The sequence below is a fragment of the Poecilia reticulata genome, chromosome 18 (assembly GCF_904066995.2).
Source record: "Poecilia reticulata chromosome 18, P_reticulata-male-v2, whole genome shotgun sequence".
NCBI classification, from domain to species: domain Eukaryota; kingdom Metazoa; phylum Chordata; class Actinopteri; order Cyprinodontiformes; family Poeciliidae; genus Poecilia; species Poecilia reticulata.
The window spans coordinates 1,290,195-1,308,382 of record NC_088847.1 but is presented as its reverse complement, the minus strand read 5'-3'; the positions used below and the strand labels follow the sequence as shown (position 1 = coordinate 1,308,382).

The 18,188-nt window shown below is 41.1% G+C and overlaps 1 protein-coding gene across 7 annotated transcripts in view; it reads left to right on the top strand.

The window, feature by feature from the left end:
- Positions 1-18,188, top strand: part of frem1a (Fras1 related extracellular matrix 1a) — a 206,831-nt gene that overhangs the window by 97,392 nt on the left and 91,251 nt on the right. For all 7 annotated transcript variants that reach the window (XM_081599272.1, XM_017310424.2, XM_017310426.2 and 4 more), the window contains 2 exons: positions 34-175; positions 8,928-9,123. In XM_081599272.1, the coding sequence (XP_081455398.1) occupies positions 34-175; positions 8,928-9,123 (338 nt within the window). The remainder of the gene's footprint in view (positions 1-33; positions 176-8,927; positions 9,124-18,188) is intronic.

The following is an 18,188-nucleotide window of genomic DNA, read 5'->3' as shown; positions in this document are numbered from 1 at the left end:
TGTTGAGAGGAAAAGTGATAATGTGGGCTCCAGGAACAATGGACTGGAGGTGGAACCAGGAGAAGCCAAAGTTATATCCAGCATTACATTGTTTGCAAAGGACAAAGATACACCCTCCACAGAAATCATGTACATTTTTGAGAATGTTCCAACCCAAGGAATACTTCAACTTCAGGTTAGTGCAGTGATGGAACATTTCCAACATGTATTGCCAATGTTTGGTAGGTTCTAAAAGGTAAAGGTTCTAAAAGTGGTATTTGTATTTACACCATGTTCCAAATTATTATGCAAGTGATATTTTCTCAGATTTTCTTAAATGGTCAATGCAAATGATGGTCAGTATAATTTTCAAGTCATGAACTATTACAGTATAAATAAAATTTTACCAAACAAACCTCCCAATGAGAACAGTATTTTTTTCAAAAATAAAAAACTCAAACTGCATTGTTCTAAATTATTATTACACAGCAGATTTTTTAAACATTTTATGAATTATAAAGAACTGCAAACGGTCACTCTTTGAAAGTGCAGCATTATGGGGTTCTTAGGTACTAAAATCCAAGGGCGTAGGAACGAGTCTGTCATTAGGGGGGACGCATATCGGAAACCTGACAGATCAGTAAATAGCTTGAGCAGAAAAGTCATAAACTATTATTCCATCAACATGTCAGTAATGAGTTACTCTAATCTGACCCTTGTTTCAGTAACAAAGATTCTAACATGTTACTATTTACAATCCAATAATCAGATTAATGTTATTGTCATGGTGGGATCTAATCTATTTACCCACATGCAAAACACACCAAGAGGAGCAATATAGAAAAACAATAATATTTATTAGAAGGGAAAGGTGAGGGGAAGAGCAGGGTGAACGGTCCTGGGTTCAGGGAGGATGGAAACGGCCTTCGAACTGTTACAGAGAGGGAAGATGTGAATACTGAGTAGATCAAAGGAAAGGTGAGTGACTTTCTCGGAGGGGTCTTACTTTGGGGCTGACTGAGGATCTTCTTGGCGGATGCCGGAGCGGCGAGTTCCCGTGGGAGAGCGAGCAGGTAGGTAGCAGTTGAGAGCTAGGAGCGAGCTGACACAGAGCGGGGTCCGGGTGGTAGCTCACAGAGTATGCAAACGCCGGCAGGCACAGCCTGAGGCGCGACGGAGGATATCCACGGGAGGGGTTCGAGAAAACACTCCAGACAGGAACGAACCACGAGGAGTCACAGGGGAGCGGCTAGGAAACCTGGCGAGGGGAACACAAGGAGTAATCAGAACAAGAAAAGAGCATAGGAGGCTGTCACTAGTGAGACGTTACCAGTAGAGGCAAACACTCAGCCGCTGGAGTGTCAGCTCGTCGCTCCTTATGAGCACCTCAGCAGCTCTCCTAGATTGGGCACCGGTGTGTGTACGGGTTGGCCACCGCACCTCGCCAGGGGTTCCACTCAGTGGCGGCATCTGGTGACTGGGAGGGGAAGTAGCCGCTTCCCAGCGAACCAGGACAGGGTAGAAGGATGGAGAAAAGAAAACGAAGAGACAGAACAAAAAACATAACAGGACTCAACTCAAACCTAACAGTACCCCCCCCCTCAACGGACGCCACCTGGCGGCCGAGAAGAGGAGGAGGGCTGAGAGGCGGTGAAATCGCTAATCAGGGAGGGGTCAAGGATAAAGGAGCGGGGGACCCAGAAGCGTTCCTCTGGGCCGTAGCCCTCCCAGTCCACGAGGTACTGGTAACCCCGACCACGCCGACGGGAAGCCACAATCCGGCGGACGGAGTGCGCAGGGTGGCCGTCAATAATACGGGCGGGAGGAGGGGGTTCGGCCGGAGGGCAAAGGTCACTGGACAGGACGGGTTTTATCTGGGAGACATAAAAAGTGGCATGGACACGCAGGGAAGGAGGAAGACGAAGGCGTACCGCTGCTGGACTGATAACTGACACAATGTCAAATGGACCAATGAACCTGGGGGACAATTTCTTGGCCATGGACTTGAGGGGTATGTCTCGGGTAGACAGCCACACCTTCTGCCCAACCGAATAGGCGGGCGCAGAGGTCCTTCTCCGGTCAGCTTGTCTCTTATTTTGTGCGGCTGTATTATTAAGTACGGTGATAGCTTCTGACCAGATCTTTTTACAGCGGCGGATGTGATGTTGTACTGAAGTGACTGATATGTCCTTTTCATCGGAGTGGGGGCTGGTAGCCGAGGGAGATCTCGAACGGGGAAAAGCCTGTAGCTGTGGAAATATGACTATTGTTGTCATATTCTATCCACGGTAGATATTGAGCCCAGTCCTCAGGGTTAGATGCGGTTAGGCAACGCAGCATCGTTTCCAACTCCTGATTTAACCTCTCAGTTTGGCCGTTGGTCTGAGGATGGTAGCCTGAGGTTAATGATACCTTCGCCTCTAGGGCGGAACAAAACTGTCGCCAAACCTGGGAGATAAACTGGGGACCTCGATCGGATAGAATCTCCTGAGGGATGCCGTGCAACTTAAAAACATGTTTAATGAGCAGCATGGCAGTTTGAGAGGCAGTGGGAAGTTTGCGGAGGGGAACAAAAAGACAGGATTTGGAAAAGCGGTCAATGATAGTAAAAATGGTGGTCATACCCTTAGATGGGGTAGTCCAGTGACAAAGTCTATAGCAATATGAGACCAGGGTCTCTTGGGGATGGGCAATGGCTGGAGTAATCCTGCAGGTGGCTGATGGGAAGACTTGTTCCTGGAACAGACTGGGCAGGCTAGGACAAACTCTCTGACATCCTTATGAACTGACGGCTACCAGAACCTTCGGTTAATCAACCCAATGGTCCGGCTGATACCCGGATGTCCGGAAAACTTTGAGGAATGAATCCACTGCAGGAAGCGGGATCGAGCAGAGGTGGGAACGTATGTCCTTTCCGGTGGACATGACTCGGGGACAGGCTCAGTTAATTGGGCTTGACGGATGAGGTCCTCGACCTCCCAGGTGACCACTCCCACCGTGCAGCTGGGGGGAAGCAGGGGAGCAGGTTCCTTCTCAGAGTCGTCTGGTGTATAGAGCCTTGAGAGGGCATCTGGTTTGATGTTCTTAGAACCTGGACGGTAAAAGATGGACAGGTTGAATCGTGAAGAGAATAACGACCAGCGGGACTGTCGGGGGTTGGAGCGTCGGGCTGACTGAAGATAAGATAGATTTTTGTGATCGGTCCAAACCACAATCGGATGCTCGGCCCCCTCTAGCCAGTGTCGCCACTCCTCAAGAGCGAGCTTGATAGCCAGTAACTCTCTGTCCCCCACGTCATAGTTCCGCTCGGCCGGTGAGTGTCTGCGGGAGAAAAACGCACAGGGGTGAGTCTTATTGTCCTTCTCAGAGACCTGTGACAGCACAGCTCCCACTCCAGAGTCTGAAGCATCGACCTCGAGGATGAACTGTTTTGTGCTATCTGGTTGGACTAGAATGGGGGCGTTAGCAAACAGGTTCTTGAGTCTGTAGAAGGCTTCCTCTGCTTGTGGGGTCCAGGAAAAACTCGACTTGGTGGATGTTAGTGCGGATAACGGTAAGGCCGTCTGGCTATAATTCCGTATGAAGCGACGGTAAAAGTTGGCGAAACCCAGGAACCGTTGCAACTGTTTACGCGTCTCAGGTCTAGGCCAGTCCAACACAGCTCTGATCTTGTCCCCTGAGGGTCTTACCTGCCCGCTCTCAAGGATGTAGCCAAGAAAAGTGACGGAGGAACGGTGGAACTCACACTTCTCTGCCTTTACGTACAGTTTGTTCTCCAAAAGACGTTGGAGAACCTTCCGGACATGTATCTTGTGTTCCTCCAGGGACCTTGAATAAATCAGTATATCATCTAGATAAACGAAAACAAACACATTAATGAAGTCTCTGAGAACGTCGTTTACTAGGGCTTGAAAAAAGGCAGGTGCATTAGATAGCCCAAACGGCATAACTAAATATTCATAATGTCCCATAGGTGTTTTGAATGCCGTCTTCCACTCATCTCCCTCGCGTATGCGAAGGAGATGGTAGGCATTGCGGAGATCGAGTTTGGAAAAAATGGTGGCTTCTTGGACGGGGTCAAAAGCTGAGGAAAGAAGGGGTAACGGATATTTATTCTTGATGGTGATCTGGTTCAACCCCCTGTAATCAATACAGGGTCTTAGGGACCCGTCTTTCTTGCCAACAAAGAAAAACCCTGCCCCAAGGGGTGACGATGAAGTGCGTATAATGCCTGCCGTTAATGAGTCATTAATGTATCGCTCCATCGTCTGACGCTCTGGACGGGAGATATTATAAAGTCGGCTGTTGGGTAGTGGAGCTCCGGGCAGCAGGTCTATTGCACAATCGTAGGGATGATGTGGTGGTAAAGAGAGTGCTTTGCTCTTACTGAACACCCCAGCCAAATCCTTGTATTCGAGGGGAACTGATGGGAGGTCAGGTGGATCAGCCTCATACAGTTCTGCCGTCGCAGGAGTCGGGGGAACAGCAGAGTGGAGACAGGTTGCATGGCACTCACTGGACCATGAATCAATAGTGGCCTTTCTCCAATCTATCTGTGGGTTATGTGCGAGTAACCACTCGAGCCCTAGGATGACAGAGGAGCTGACTGCAGGGAAGACAAAAAAAGAAATTAGCTCTGGATGATTACCAGAAATCACAAGACGGACAGGCTTAGTCCTCTGGGTTATCTGGGGCAGAGCCTCTCCGTTTAAGGCTGAAACACGAAGTGGAGCTGGAAGGGATTCAGTAGTGATTCCTAGCTGTTCTACAAGGGAAGAATCAATTAGATTTTGTTCACAGCCTGAGTCAACCAGAACTGACAGAGGAAGGGATTGATGGCAATGAAAAAGTGTAGCAGGGATGAGGAGACGAGATTTCTTCAAAGTGGGTTGCTCCGGCAGCCTCCTCGTCGTTACTGCCGGGCCTGCAGGTTTAAACGTAAAGGGCAGTTAGCAATGAAATGGTTGGGACCCCCGCAGTACAAGCATAACCGAGAGACTAGCCTCTTTTGCCTCTCCTCCGGTGTTAGGCGGGTGTTACCCAGCTGCATAGGTTCTGGTTCTGAGGTCTCTGAGGCTTTAGGTGCCTCCTGGAGGCTGGTACGAATTGCCTGTAGCGGGGCTCTGGCGGAAGGAAAACGGCGGTTTCTTTCCCTGGTTCGAGACCGGATTCTATTATCCAGTTTTATGGTCAGACTTATAAACTCTTCTAGAGTCTCAGGTTCATCCAGAGTCGCTAGCTCATCCTTAATCTGTTCACTCAGTGCATGGAAATAGGCACTCTTTAGGGCAGCTGAATCCCATTTAGAGGCCGCAGCTTTTATTCTAAAGTCTATGGCAAAATCAGACACAGTTCTCTGTCCCTGCTTTAGGTTCCATAATTCACGGGAAGCTGAAGTCTGGTCAGTTTCTTGGCTAAACACCAGTTTTAATTCTGTAATGAATTCAGAGAAGGTGCAACCAAAATCAATGGGAGAGGGAAATCTCGCCTCTGCCCAGGCCAGAGCTCGACCCGACAGCAGAGACAGCACATAAGCTATTTTGGCATTGTCATGAGGGAAATTCTGAGGGCAGTAATTGAATATAATGGAACATTGTAAAACGAATCCCCTGCATTTGCGAACATCACTTGTGAATTTTTCAGGGGCTGGCGGTCGAATCTCTGAAAACACAGGGCAGACTGGTGGGTCTGGAGCAGCAGCTGAGGCTGGAGGAGGACGTGCCTGTTGAACTGAACCTTGCAAAAAGTTAGACAACTCAGTTAACCGACGGTTTGTTTCGGCTTGTCTATTTCCCAACTCTCTTAAGGCTGAATCGTGTGATTGTATAAGAGTATGTTGTTCCGATAAAGCTCTTCTTATTGCATCTGCTGGGGTAGACTGTAGGGCTGAGTGTTCTGTCATGGTGGGATCTAATCTATTTACCCACATGCAAAACACACCAAGAGGAGCAATATAGAAAAACAATAATATTTATTAGAAGGGAAAGGTGAGGGGAAGAGCAGGGTGAACGGTCCTGGGTTCAGGGAGGATGGAAACGGCCTTCGAACTGTTAACGAGAGGGAAGATGTGAATACTGAGTAGATCAAAGGAAAGGTGAGCGACTTTCTCGGAGGGGTCTTACTTTGGGGCTGACTGAGGATCTTCTTGGCGGATGCCGGAGCGGCGAGTTCCCGTGGGAGAGCGAGCAGGTAGGTAGCAGTTGAGAGCTAGGAGCGAGCTGACACAGAGCGGGGTCCGGGTGGTAGCTCACAGAGTATGCAAACGCCGGCAGGCACAGCCTGAGGCACGACGGAGGATATCCACGGGAGGGGTTCGAGAAAACACTCCAGACAGGAACGAACCACGAGGAGTCACAGGGGAGCGGCTAGGAAACCTGGCGAGGGGGACACAAGGAGTAATCAGAACAAGAAAGAGCATAGGAGGCTGTCACAAGTGAGACGTTACCAGTAGAGGCAAACACTCAGCCGCTGGAGTGTCAGCTTGGCGCTCCTTATGAGCACCTCAGCAGCTCTCCTAGATTGGGCACCGGTGTGTGTACGGGTTGGCCACCGCACCTCGCCAGGGGTTCCACTCAGTGGCGGCATCTGGTGACTGGGAGGGGAAGCAGCTGCTTCCCAGCGAACCAGGACAGGGTAGAAGGATGGAGAAAAGAAAACGAAGAGACAGAACAAAAAACATAACAGGACTCAACTCAAACCTAACAGTTATGCATAGTATAATGACCGTCATTCCAGGATGAACACTCACTTTATCATTTGCCTCACAACTAGCAAGCTAAATACTCTGGTAGCACATACAGGCTACCAGATTCTGAAATATCTTATTGGTCAAAAGACATTTGATTATTGGTCAAAATGCATTGATATAAATTGATTGGTAACTGAATTGGTTCTACCTCTTTCTAAAACCAAAGTAGAAAACGGCCCATAAAATAGGACTCAGCAGTTTTAAACTCAATACATCAGTTTGACCAACAAAAATAAAATCTATAAAAACAAGTTTTGTTCTTCTTGAACATCTCTCTACATCAGTGCAACAGTTTGATCTACAAAATAAATAAAAATTATACTTTTCACATCTAACAGACCTTTAGCTCCTCACTGTTAACTCAGTCTCACTTCCAGCTCTGCATTCAGTAACTTACCAAACATGAGCCATAAAAACACTGAAGCAAAAAGACTAAATGTTTTTATTCTCCTGTCATTTTCAGCCACAAACATTTAACTGAAATATCTACAGATATGTGTTTCTGTCTCTGCCTCCCTCTGACTTTCTGCAGCCTGATGTTCCTGCATGGATTCATGTATAACAGACACTACAGTGTCAGAATGTGAACTAAATATAAAAAGTATGGTTTTATCATACAGAATGAGAATTTAAACAAGTCAATTTTCAGATGTATACATTATTATACATCTCAACTTTATTTACTGTGTAGCAAATAGTTACTCTCCTGAAGCACGTTTCTTATTGTCTCCTAGCCATTACCCTTATGGTGTGGAAATAATGAAAAAAATATTGAAACGTTGAAAGAAATTAACCTGACATCAGTCTTCACCTGTTCTCCTTTCTGGTTTTATTGAAATTAATATAATTTTATATCTTCACACCCTGAAACTCCACCTGGCTCTCCTATGTCTTTCCTGACCTGCTCCTCTCATAATAAAATAGTTTATTTAAAAATTAAAAACAGTTCATACATATTTCAATAAACTAAATAAAATTCTCACCAGTTTCTTCACCTTTCTTCATCATTCTAGCACTGCTGTTCTCCTAAATATAATATAATATAAAATAAATACATGTTAAGTGGTCAGTATGATCAGGTGTTGCTCACTGTAAATAATAAAAAGGTTCATTTTGCTGCTGTTTCAGTCTCATTCTAAATCATTGTTACTCGACTAGCTAACTTTTAAACAGCAGTAAAATTTTGGACATGTGACTATCCGAGAATTAAAACCGCTTAACCAAAAAGATTTAGTTCTACATATAAAAGTAAACTGACAACAAGATGTTATAACCGAGTGATATTCATGGCAATATTCCTGACAGACACTTTACCTGCTGCTGCCTTTACTATGAGCAGTTCAGAGGGGGGAGGGGAGGGAAGCGCTCTGCTGCATGCGCTGTTATGCGCCTTCAAAATAAAAGCAGCAAAGAGACGACAGCAAAGAGATCCTTTCTCTTTCCAATATTGCTTGAAACCTGAGGCTGCTTAATAATGTCGATCATCTTTCTTAAGTAGATTTCCTTTAATTGAGCTCACCAGACAAACTAATCAACCCAGCTCTCTGAAATTAATTATAGTGATTCAAAGAGCCCTGACCATCTATTATATACCATGTATAAATTTAATAGCACAACAAAATGTTTTATCTTTATGACACTTAAATCCAGTTTGCATAATAATTTGAAAAATGATGTACTGTTTTAGAAGAATAAAACAATATGAACCAAATTCTCATCCGTTCTCAAACACACCTGAATCAAATGAATACCTCATTACTAATTTTCTCCAGAGCTGAAGGACTAAATGCTGGTGATTGAATTCAGACTTTTGTTTATATTGGAGAATGACTAACAGTGACTGGTACAATGTCCAGCGTCTGTCAGCCTGCAGTGTGTTTTTTGTGTTGTTTCCCCCCCCAAAAAATAACACAACACAAAAAATGCATTTATTTTGCTGTTAAAAGAAGAAATTTGTAATAACCTGAGCATTTTTTTAACCTAAAAATCTCTAACATAAATCACAAATATGCATACGGAGTTTTAAAAACCCTACATGATTCACTGATTGCCTTTGTATCTACCCTGTTAAATAAACATATAAAAACTGTGTACTTTTGGAATTGTATATTTATTCACAGACTGTCTAATAATAAGTCATGTACTGCTGGTAAGAGATCAACTAAAGGGCCCTTGATTCTCACTACTTATGTCTGTTTAGGAAGCGAATAAGTGGGTGACACTGACAGCTGGGAGGAGATGTACCCAGGACATGGTGGACATGAACCTGCTACGTTACAAACACACTGGTCATCATGCTATTAGAACACAGGACTTCTTTGTTTTCCACCTGATGGATGGAAAGAATCAATCACCACCACAGCACTTTCAGATTTTTGTCAAAGAGCTGGAGAAAGGTGATGGAATTTATTTTTACATTCTTGACATGGGTTGAGATGAAATTTGTTTCTATTGATATTCCTGCCAGTATACATGAGCATCGCAACTACAATAGTGTTTAAGAAGTCATTCTAGAAGGAAATGTGATGATAATTAGAATATTCAACTGGACAGGCAGAAGAGCTATGCAGACCAGAGTAATATTAACTCATCAAATGGTCACAGTCATGAATGAACTGGAAAGATTCTGTGATGCAGTAAACCTATGGGGGAATTTTCCTGCCATAATCCAAGAGCACATTTTCAGTCTGAAAACAGCATTTCGTGTCTTTTCTTCTGAAAACTTTTAACACTTTTGCTTACATTTTCATTTTGAAAGCAGAACTTCATGTCTTTGTTCTCAGAACTTGTAACACTTAGGCTGCATTGACACTGCAGCCTGAAGTGACCCAATTCTGATTTTTTTGTCAAATCTGATTTTTTTTTTTTTGCTGGGGCCGTTCACACTGCCAAACATATGCGATCAGTATGTGTTCTCCAGTGTGAATGGGCAACGACCTGAAAGTATCCCGTATGTGCAGTAGAGGGCGAAATAGTGCCAGTGTTTTGCCAGTCGCCATAAAAGGAAGAAGTGCTCAGTGTTTGCGGAAGTAAACGTGGAGGCTAACGATGGAGCATAGCTTACACATTTGAAGTTGTTGTCCGACCAGAGCAGCATATTAACAACTTAATCCTCATATAGTCCGTCATAGTTGTTGTTATTCTTCCTACTTGCGTGCATCAGGACCCAGAATAGGGAGATTTGTTGAGTGTTACATGTCTCAGCTGGGTCGAAACAATTGTAACAAATGATGTTTATTGATGTCTCCGCTTCTCCTTTCTTCTGAGTTGAAAGCCTTTAAACATGAATAGCTTCAGTGAATGAAGGAACGACTGCTGTCTTCTTCCCCAAACTGTCTCTTTAATTACAAATTCTCGAAATCATGAAATCATACAATGAATTCCTTTGTGCAATCATGTCCAAATGTCCTTTTGTTGTACTAAAACAACAATATGGCTTCCACTTCAGTGAACAGCATCAGCTCCCACCAGCTGTGACGGCATCAAAGGGTGAACTCAAAACAAGTCAACAATAAATTTAAATCTCACAGATTTACATAAAAAGAACACCAATTTCTCAAGTGCAGCGAAATTTTAAGGGTACTAATTTCTTTGAATTGTAATAATTCTGAAAGAATTAATCATGTTATTGGTTATATAATTTAACATGGACTTTAAGCTCTCATAAGCTTTGAATAACTGTATGACTGAATCAGTCAGTCATACAGTTATGACTGTACAGTGGAATCGATTACATAGTAAGGAAAATTGTAACATCTATAATAAATATTTAAACTGTGATAAGAACTGATGACATGTAGCTGGGAGTAACCTTAACACTCCTACATATTAAGCACTCTTCCTTTTAAAAGATAACAACAGACCACAACACGTCAGGATACCACCGTAACCTTAATAAAGTTGGATTGGGGAGTGGAACGCAGCTTATAGATACACGTAGCCATCTCTAAAACGGTCGTTACAGGTAAAATCTCGCTAACTGTGATTATTACAGAAATCACTCTTTTTTTTTTACGTTTAAACACATCTAAGCATGTGATTGCGAAATCAGTACCGAATTAATTTGTCACTTTACATTTTAGGGGGGACAGTTTTCACCAGCTTCACTACTAACCTGTAAACATGAATAGCTTCAGTGAATGAAGGAACGACCGCCGTCTTCTTCCCCAAACTCTGTCTGAGGAGTGAGGAGGCGGGGCTCCCCATTTTGGCCCCCTTGTGAAACACTGTCTGCATTTTGATTCTTTTTTTCCCTATTTTATTTAACATGGTATTTTAGACAATTTCAGTTTAAAAAAATGCATATATAATACATTGGAATACTAATAACTTATGTGATGGCTTATACTCTTAAGCAGATTTTTTTGACTACATTAACAAGCAGTGATGACATAGTTACTTTGAAAAAGTAACTTTAATCGGATTACTGATTACTACTTGAAAAAGTAACTTAGATTACTGATTACTTGATTTGGAAAGTAACTAAGTTACATTTAAAGTAACTTTTAGTTACTTTCAGCATCTGCTAGCAACAACACTCCGCCACCTGTAAAAATTATATCGATCTTTGCCAATACTTAATTGTAAGTTATTTTATAATGATAACATCAACAATGTGTCTCCACTTATAAGGTTGAACTGAAGGGGAGATTATTTCATGGTTACAACAGTACACACAAAAAAAACCCCTTCCCAGTCACCCCTAATGCCCCAGGTTGTGCATTAGGGACCTGCATTTTGTGTCAGAGCGCAGCTCACATCGCTCCTCCAGCCGCTCCACAACTTAGATGTCCCACTGCACAGGTTTGTGACACTTATCTTAATATTAATAATAGCATTTAGATGCACAACTTTATGGACACGTTCATTCGTGGTTGTTTTCACGTTTATTGCGCTGTTCATATTAGTCTCAATGTTTGCAGTTTTCTGGAGCGCAACGCAAAGCTTGACGTCATTCACAGGCAATATTGTTAACTGTGGCCATGGATGGATTGTAAAGGTGCGGGATAATAACCACTCCAGAAGGGAATAGTGTTAATCTTCCTTTAATGAAGATAACCGAACAGGAGTACAGCTGGATGGTTTGTGCTCTAACGCCTATGTAGACTAACTTTACACATCCACACCAGCAGTGAGCATCAAGAACTAACACAAAAAAACATTCCCCCCGGAACACACAACCGCTGCATGTAGAGTTCCGTTAACGAGGTAAATGCATAGTAACACACTAACTCAGATCGGCCTAGCCAGTATGAGAAATAATGCAGGCATAGGCAGATGCATACAAGTACTACACTACCCGTCCTTTCAAAGAACATCGAACTACTATGGCATGGCTAAGTTTTACAGCCAAATGCACACTTGCAACATTACTAGTGCAAACTTTAAGGTTACTGGAGCAAACAGTTTTTTTTGTTGTTATTTTTTAACTTTCAACACCCTGCTTGGAATTTTACCATAACTCATCTCTTAATGAGGGATAATTATTCAGTCCAGTCATTTTGATAGCGGGCAGGGGCCCATATTTCTTGACCCATATGAGTCTTTTGAACATGGGTTCCTTGTTTGGTCTTCTTCAGATTGAGAGATATGTAGTTCATCTTGCTGCCGATGTTGCACAGCCTGCAACCTGACGCTTGCCTTTTTGCCTTAGACTGCAAAAAGTCCCCTTTCAAAAACAAGAAAAAAAAGTACAAAATAGGGTATAATTTTCTTAAAATAAGAAAAATTATCTGCCAACAGAACAAGAAAATTTATCTTGTCAAGACTTTCTAAAACAAGGAAAAATATCTAACCAAGATGAACCTACAAATATCTTAAAATTAGTGTATTCTTACTTAAAACAAGCCAATTTTACTTATACGAGTAAAGATATATTATCTAATTTTAAGAAAAATAATCTCAAGTAAAGAAAATTTTACTTGACACTGAATTTCTTGAAATCAGCATATATATGCCTAAAACTAGTTTATTTTTATTGTTGCATAGAATTTATTATATATATATATATATATATATATATATATATATATATATTTTTTTTTTTTTTTTTTTTTTTTTTTCGTCATAGCTTTACTTAAGGTTCTTATGCTAAGGCAAAAATCCAAAAATTGATCCTGTGAATACTGGAACGAGATGTTATTGGCTTGCTCAAATGAAGACATAAGTTCAATTACTTTTAACATCTTTATTACTTTTAAGTTTCACATAAACACAAAAAAACATGACTGCTGGTCAGAATTTAAAGTCTGGATGGGCATCTGATTCTGAAACAATCCTGTAAAATGACAGAAAAATGAAAAATGAGCAAACCAAATTGTCCAAAGCAAAAAAAATCTTGGGATTAGATGTCAACAATAGGAGCTTACTCCGCAATAAACTTCTTCCAATTAGCCATAGCCTTTTATATGTGAAGTCTTGCCTCAGTTACGGACGGCATTCTCAAGAAGATAACCGAACAGGAGTACAGCTGGATGGTTTGTGCTCTAACGCCTATGTAGACTAACTTTACACATCCACACCAGCAGCACAGAGAGGAGTGGCCACACACACGGATGCTGAAAGGCGTAGTAGCTGTGATGTACATCACACTATCAGTCCTCCTTTCAGAAGAACAGGGCAGGCATGGTTCCAATGGCCAGTAGAAAGTTGGTTTCACGCTCACCACAGAACTGAAAAGTGGTCTTGTTTGATTGAAGTTGTTGGGTCATCTGCTAATTGGAGCACAGACAGAAAAACAATCACAAAACAAACCACGTTTTAGGGACTAATCAGTGTAATGATGAATCAGTATGATAAATTTCTTACCTCAAGAACGTGAAGGACGGCGTCACTTGCAATTCCCAAAGTTTCTTGTAGATCAGTGTTTCTCAACCTTTTTCGGGCCAGCGCCCCCCTAGCCTTTATCCAGGTCCCTCACCGCCCCCCACCAAAAAATTTGTAGGCTACTTTGCACTGACAATTATTTTATTATTAATGTTACTATCATTATTGTAGATGTTTTGAATCAGCGCGCCTTACGCTCCTTCACCTCACGCACACGGCACTGGGTAAATGTAGCGAGTTTTGCCCTAAACGTATCGGCGTCTGGAGGAGAGGGTTTGGGGGAGGGGGGGGTATGGGGGGCGAGCGTATGTTTCTACGCTCCTTCGTGGGGGGCGCCGATTTATGTTTTCGCATCCACCTGAATAATGGGTAGTTGCGCCCCTGCCCATGGCACTTCAACAATATTATTTTACCTTTTATCTGGAAATGATGTCTGTTTATTCTTGCCATACTGTCCTCTGTATTAATTATTGCTCGAAAGGTCTTGCCATACCAGTTTATTCCTCCGTATTTACTTTAGTTTCTTAGTTTATTCTTGCATTTTGTTCTTCATTCATTTCCATTTAGTTTCATTTGATTAGTGTTATCCTCTCTCGGTTTATTGCTATGTCCACTTTAGTTTCTTTACTGTTGCTAGATTTATTTTATCGTTTATTGACGCTCAGTAATTTTCACTCATCACCTGCTGCGCCTCCTAATAGTCATGCGTTTCATATCATTTGTTGATTTTTCACTGTTCAGCGTCGGTTTCTCTGTTTTTATGCCATAATTCACATCTAGTTCGTCGCTCCATTTTGCCGCTTCTCATGTTTCAGAATTTTGCGCAATCTGCGTATCGATTTTTTTTTTTTTTTTTTTAACTCCCTAAGGTGCAGGGCGGTCAGGAAACATATCGATGGGGAAAAGGCAGACTGACATAAACCTTTTAAAACAACGGAAACAATTTCAGTATTCTGATTATTGAAATTTAAAAGTGCTGTGGTACCGTTGTTCCATCAAACCCGTTTCATGTCGGACCACTTGCAGCACCGTGTTAACGCTATAAAATGAACGCTCTCTATCGAGGTATCACCCATGGAGGGATTTCTTTATTTAAATGGGTTCATTTTTCAGAGGGATACAAAGTGAGGGTATCGTGATTTTAGTAATTACATGTTTATAAGAGCGATTTTCTGTTGTCCTTCCATGGAAGCATGCAGCTTTCAAACGGACAATAAAACACTTATTAATATAATGATCATGCTTTGACATGATCACAGAACTGCCAAAACATATGTACAAAAATACCAGGCAAAGTGAATCACAGCAACGTCATCAGCCGGTGTAACGCTGAACTGATGCGGAGAGGAGCTGGACCATGAAGCTACAAACACTGAATAGAAGAAGAGCTGCCATCGATACAGTTGTAGCCAAGCATGATTTAATGTTACACATACAGTTTTACCAAGTTGCTCAAAGTCTAAACTGGTATTGTTGTGGATTTAAGGTGTAAAGTTTACCCTCAACCAAACGCCCCCCAAAGGCATCCCAGCGCCCCCCTTTTGTAAAAATGTCCGCCAGCGCCCCCTACCGTTTTGTTTTTTCGTTTTTAAAACGAAATTAGGAAAAACGGCAATTGCAAAAAGAAAAGAAGAAAACGAGCTGTCAATTTAGCCTTTCATTATTTCATTGTTGACAATCGGTCTGACTCGGAAGTTCTCTCTGTCCGGCTTACACAGGGGCCGTATCACACATAGACATTAATACATAGATGCCTCATGGAGCGGGTCGGCCCGTTGCTGCGATACGTAACAGCGTCCGCCATATTGAATGTGGAATATGTGCCAGTAAGCTAATACAAGTGAATGGATCGAACTTTATAATGTGCCGTTCTACAAAGTATTTTAAGTTAATACCTGCCATTGACACATTTTCTCACACACATTAACATATTTGGCAATCAAATAAATTACTAAAGACAGAGTTTCTAACTTTTTATGTGATTATTTAATTGTTTTGGGGCATTTCTGAATAAAGAGCACAATGTTTTATTTGATATAAATGATTCTGATAATTTTTATATTGAATTGATGAACAGACACACTTTTATAGTGTGTCTGTTCATCACACTATGATGAACAGACACATCATAGTGTCTGTTATAGTGTTTTATTAAATAATATATTGACATAATTCCATAATTTAATGTACATTTAACATTTAAAAACAAGAAACAAATAATTTTCCTGTATTTATTTTTTATACGTTATTGAGAAATGACTTGATTAATAATTCAGTCATTGTCAAAAATTAAACTACATATTTTTCTTACTTTTTTCCAGAGAATAAATATTTATTACAGTATTTCAACTCTGCTATTGACAGCAAAGAGTGAAAATAATTCTAACAGAGTAAATTATTTTTATTACAAAAGCTACATTAATACACCAATACTTCAGATTGAGATATTTAAAAATACACACAAAGTGAAAGAATAAAATATTTATTTATTATACTGGGAACAATGGTCACAGGCTTCTGAGACGTCCTGGTTCACAGGCTAAAGCCAAGAATAAAAGAGAAATTATCCAAAAGTGTAATAGAAAATACATAAATGTTTCCTTCACATTCATAAAAAGACATTTTCAGCATGTTGGGCTCTGACTAGTAGCATCTTTATAGCTAAATACCGACATGGAGAAGCTGAGCTGGAAACAGACTGAAGACCAGCAGCTCCAGCTCTGATCCTGACTGACCTTTACTCACTAAATCCTCTGGTTTTTAGTTAACTTCTCCTCTAACAGCGGTTTCTCATCAGCTCTCATTAGAAAACAGTATGAAAACTTTAGCTGCTATGCTAACAATCAGCAGTTATTTCGGGGCAATTTAGCTACATAGGAAATATTTTCCGGTTGTTTAGAAGCGAATTTCTGGCTGCAAAGTCAAGTAATTCTGATCTTTCATCTTTACCTGGGGAAGGTAATCCTAACGAATCCAGTTTGTTTCGTAAAACGGTTGAAACACAGCACAGGACTTAAGGAGCTCCGATCGCCCTTCTGCCACATAGAAGATGGCGGACGCTGTTACTACGACTCAGCGCTCCATGAGGACATTATGCTCTGTCCCGCACACTTTAAGCGGCATGTAATTAATTTGATCATACTTTCACACAGATTAGCCTTTAACTCCGACTTTGTTTTGTATATGAAGCTAATGGCTTCTAAATGCAGCTTCTCATTCTGTAAATATCTAAAGGGCTAGTCCGTCCAATTTTTTTAATCAACCTTTAATCTGCTCTGGTTTTAAAAGACGTTCAAACCGCGGCTATAACATTCTGCAAGTCATTCAAACCCTTGTTTAAATTTTTCCTTTCTGAATAGCATTAACATACTAATTATAATCCGGTATGTCATGAACAAGCATGCAAAAAAGGTTATCCAAAATATACAATATCCTGAATAAATATTGTATATTTATCCAAAATAAATATACAATATATTGTATATACAAAAACTTTTATATACAATATACTAAAAGATAGATAGTATCTATTTCAGGTTAATACCTGGAAATATATACCAGAAGGAAATATTTGAAATAATTTGCCAGATTATTAAAAGCTTAACTAAATAAATGTTTGCCTACGGAAGATTTGGGAAAGAAAAAAAAGTAATCATTCTGTCTTTAATCTCAGAATTCAGACTTCAATCTAAAAAAAAAAAATCTTATACATCAATAGGTGTTAGAAAAATGATATAGGCCCCTTATCCTCTTCTGTGGTTTAACACCTCACAATATCTTTTCACATTTTTATAAGTGATGTAAGACTGTCCAATTAGAAATGAAAACCTGTCCCCTTAATGAGACTATTTATCCATCCATCCATTTTCTTCCACTTATCCGGGGTTGGGTCGTGGGGTCAGCAGCTTCAGAATCGAGGCCCAGACTTCCCTCTCCCCAGTCACTTCTTCCAGCTCCTCCGGGGGAATCCAAAGGTGTTCCTAGGCCAGGTGAGAGACATAGTCCCTACAATGTGTCCTATTTATTATAACTTATTAGACTCAACTGACTAAACATAATGAACAACTTTTGAGTTTATACTTTTCATTATTTCTTAGCACTGGATTTATAAGCAAGAAACATTAAAAGAAAAAAATATTTAATTTGTATCAACCTTTATGTAATCAGAGCTTTAAACTCAAATCTTACAAAATAAACAGAGACAAAACATTTTCATAAAAATTTATTTATTACAATAACATACAAGCAGATATTCAGCCAATGTTTGGGGAATCATGAAAAAAAATTCCTATAATTTATGTATATAAAAGATGAGGAGACAGTGAGGAAGACGATGTCAGGAGGAGGAAGAGGATCACTGGGAGATTCTGGGAAGCTGCATCCAAACCTGGAGCTGAGGCCTCTCCTCCTAAGAGCCGCCTGTATGAAACAATAAAAAATAAATCAGTGATTCTTGAATAGGGACAAAATGGGTTTTAATTTTCCCATTATTGTTTTTGTTATTTCTCAACCTGATGTATGCAAATATGACAAATAATGTTTTGGAAATGTAAAGATGCTAAGGAGCAGGCTCCCAGTTGCAACTTTTTTTTTTTAATTACATTTTTAATCGACCTGACCTAGAACGCTGTCATCA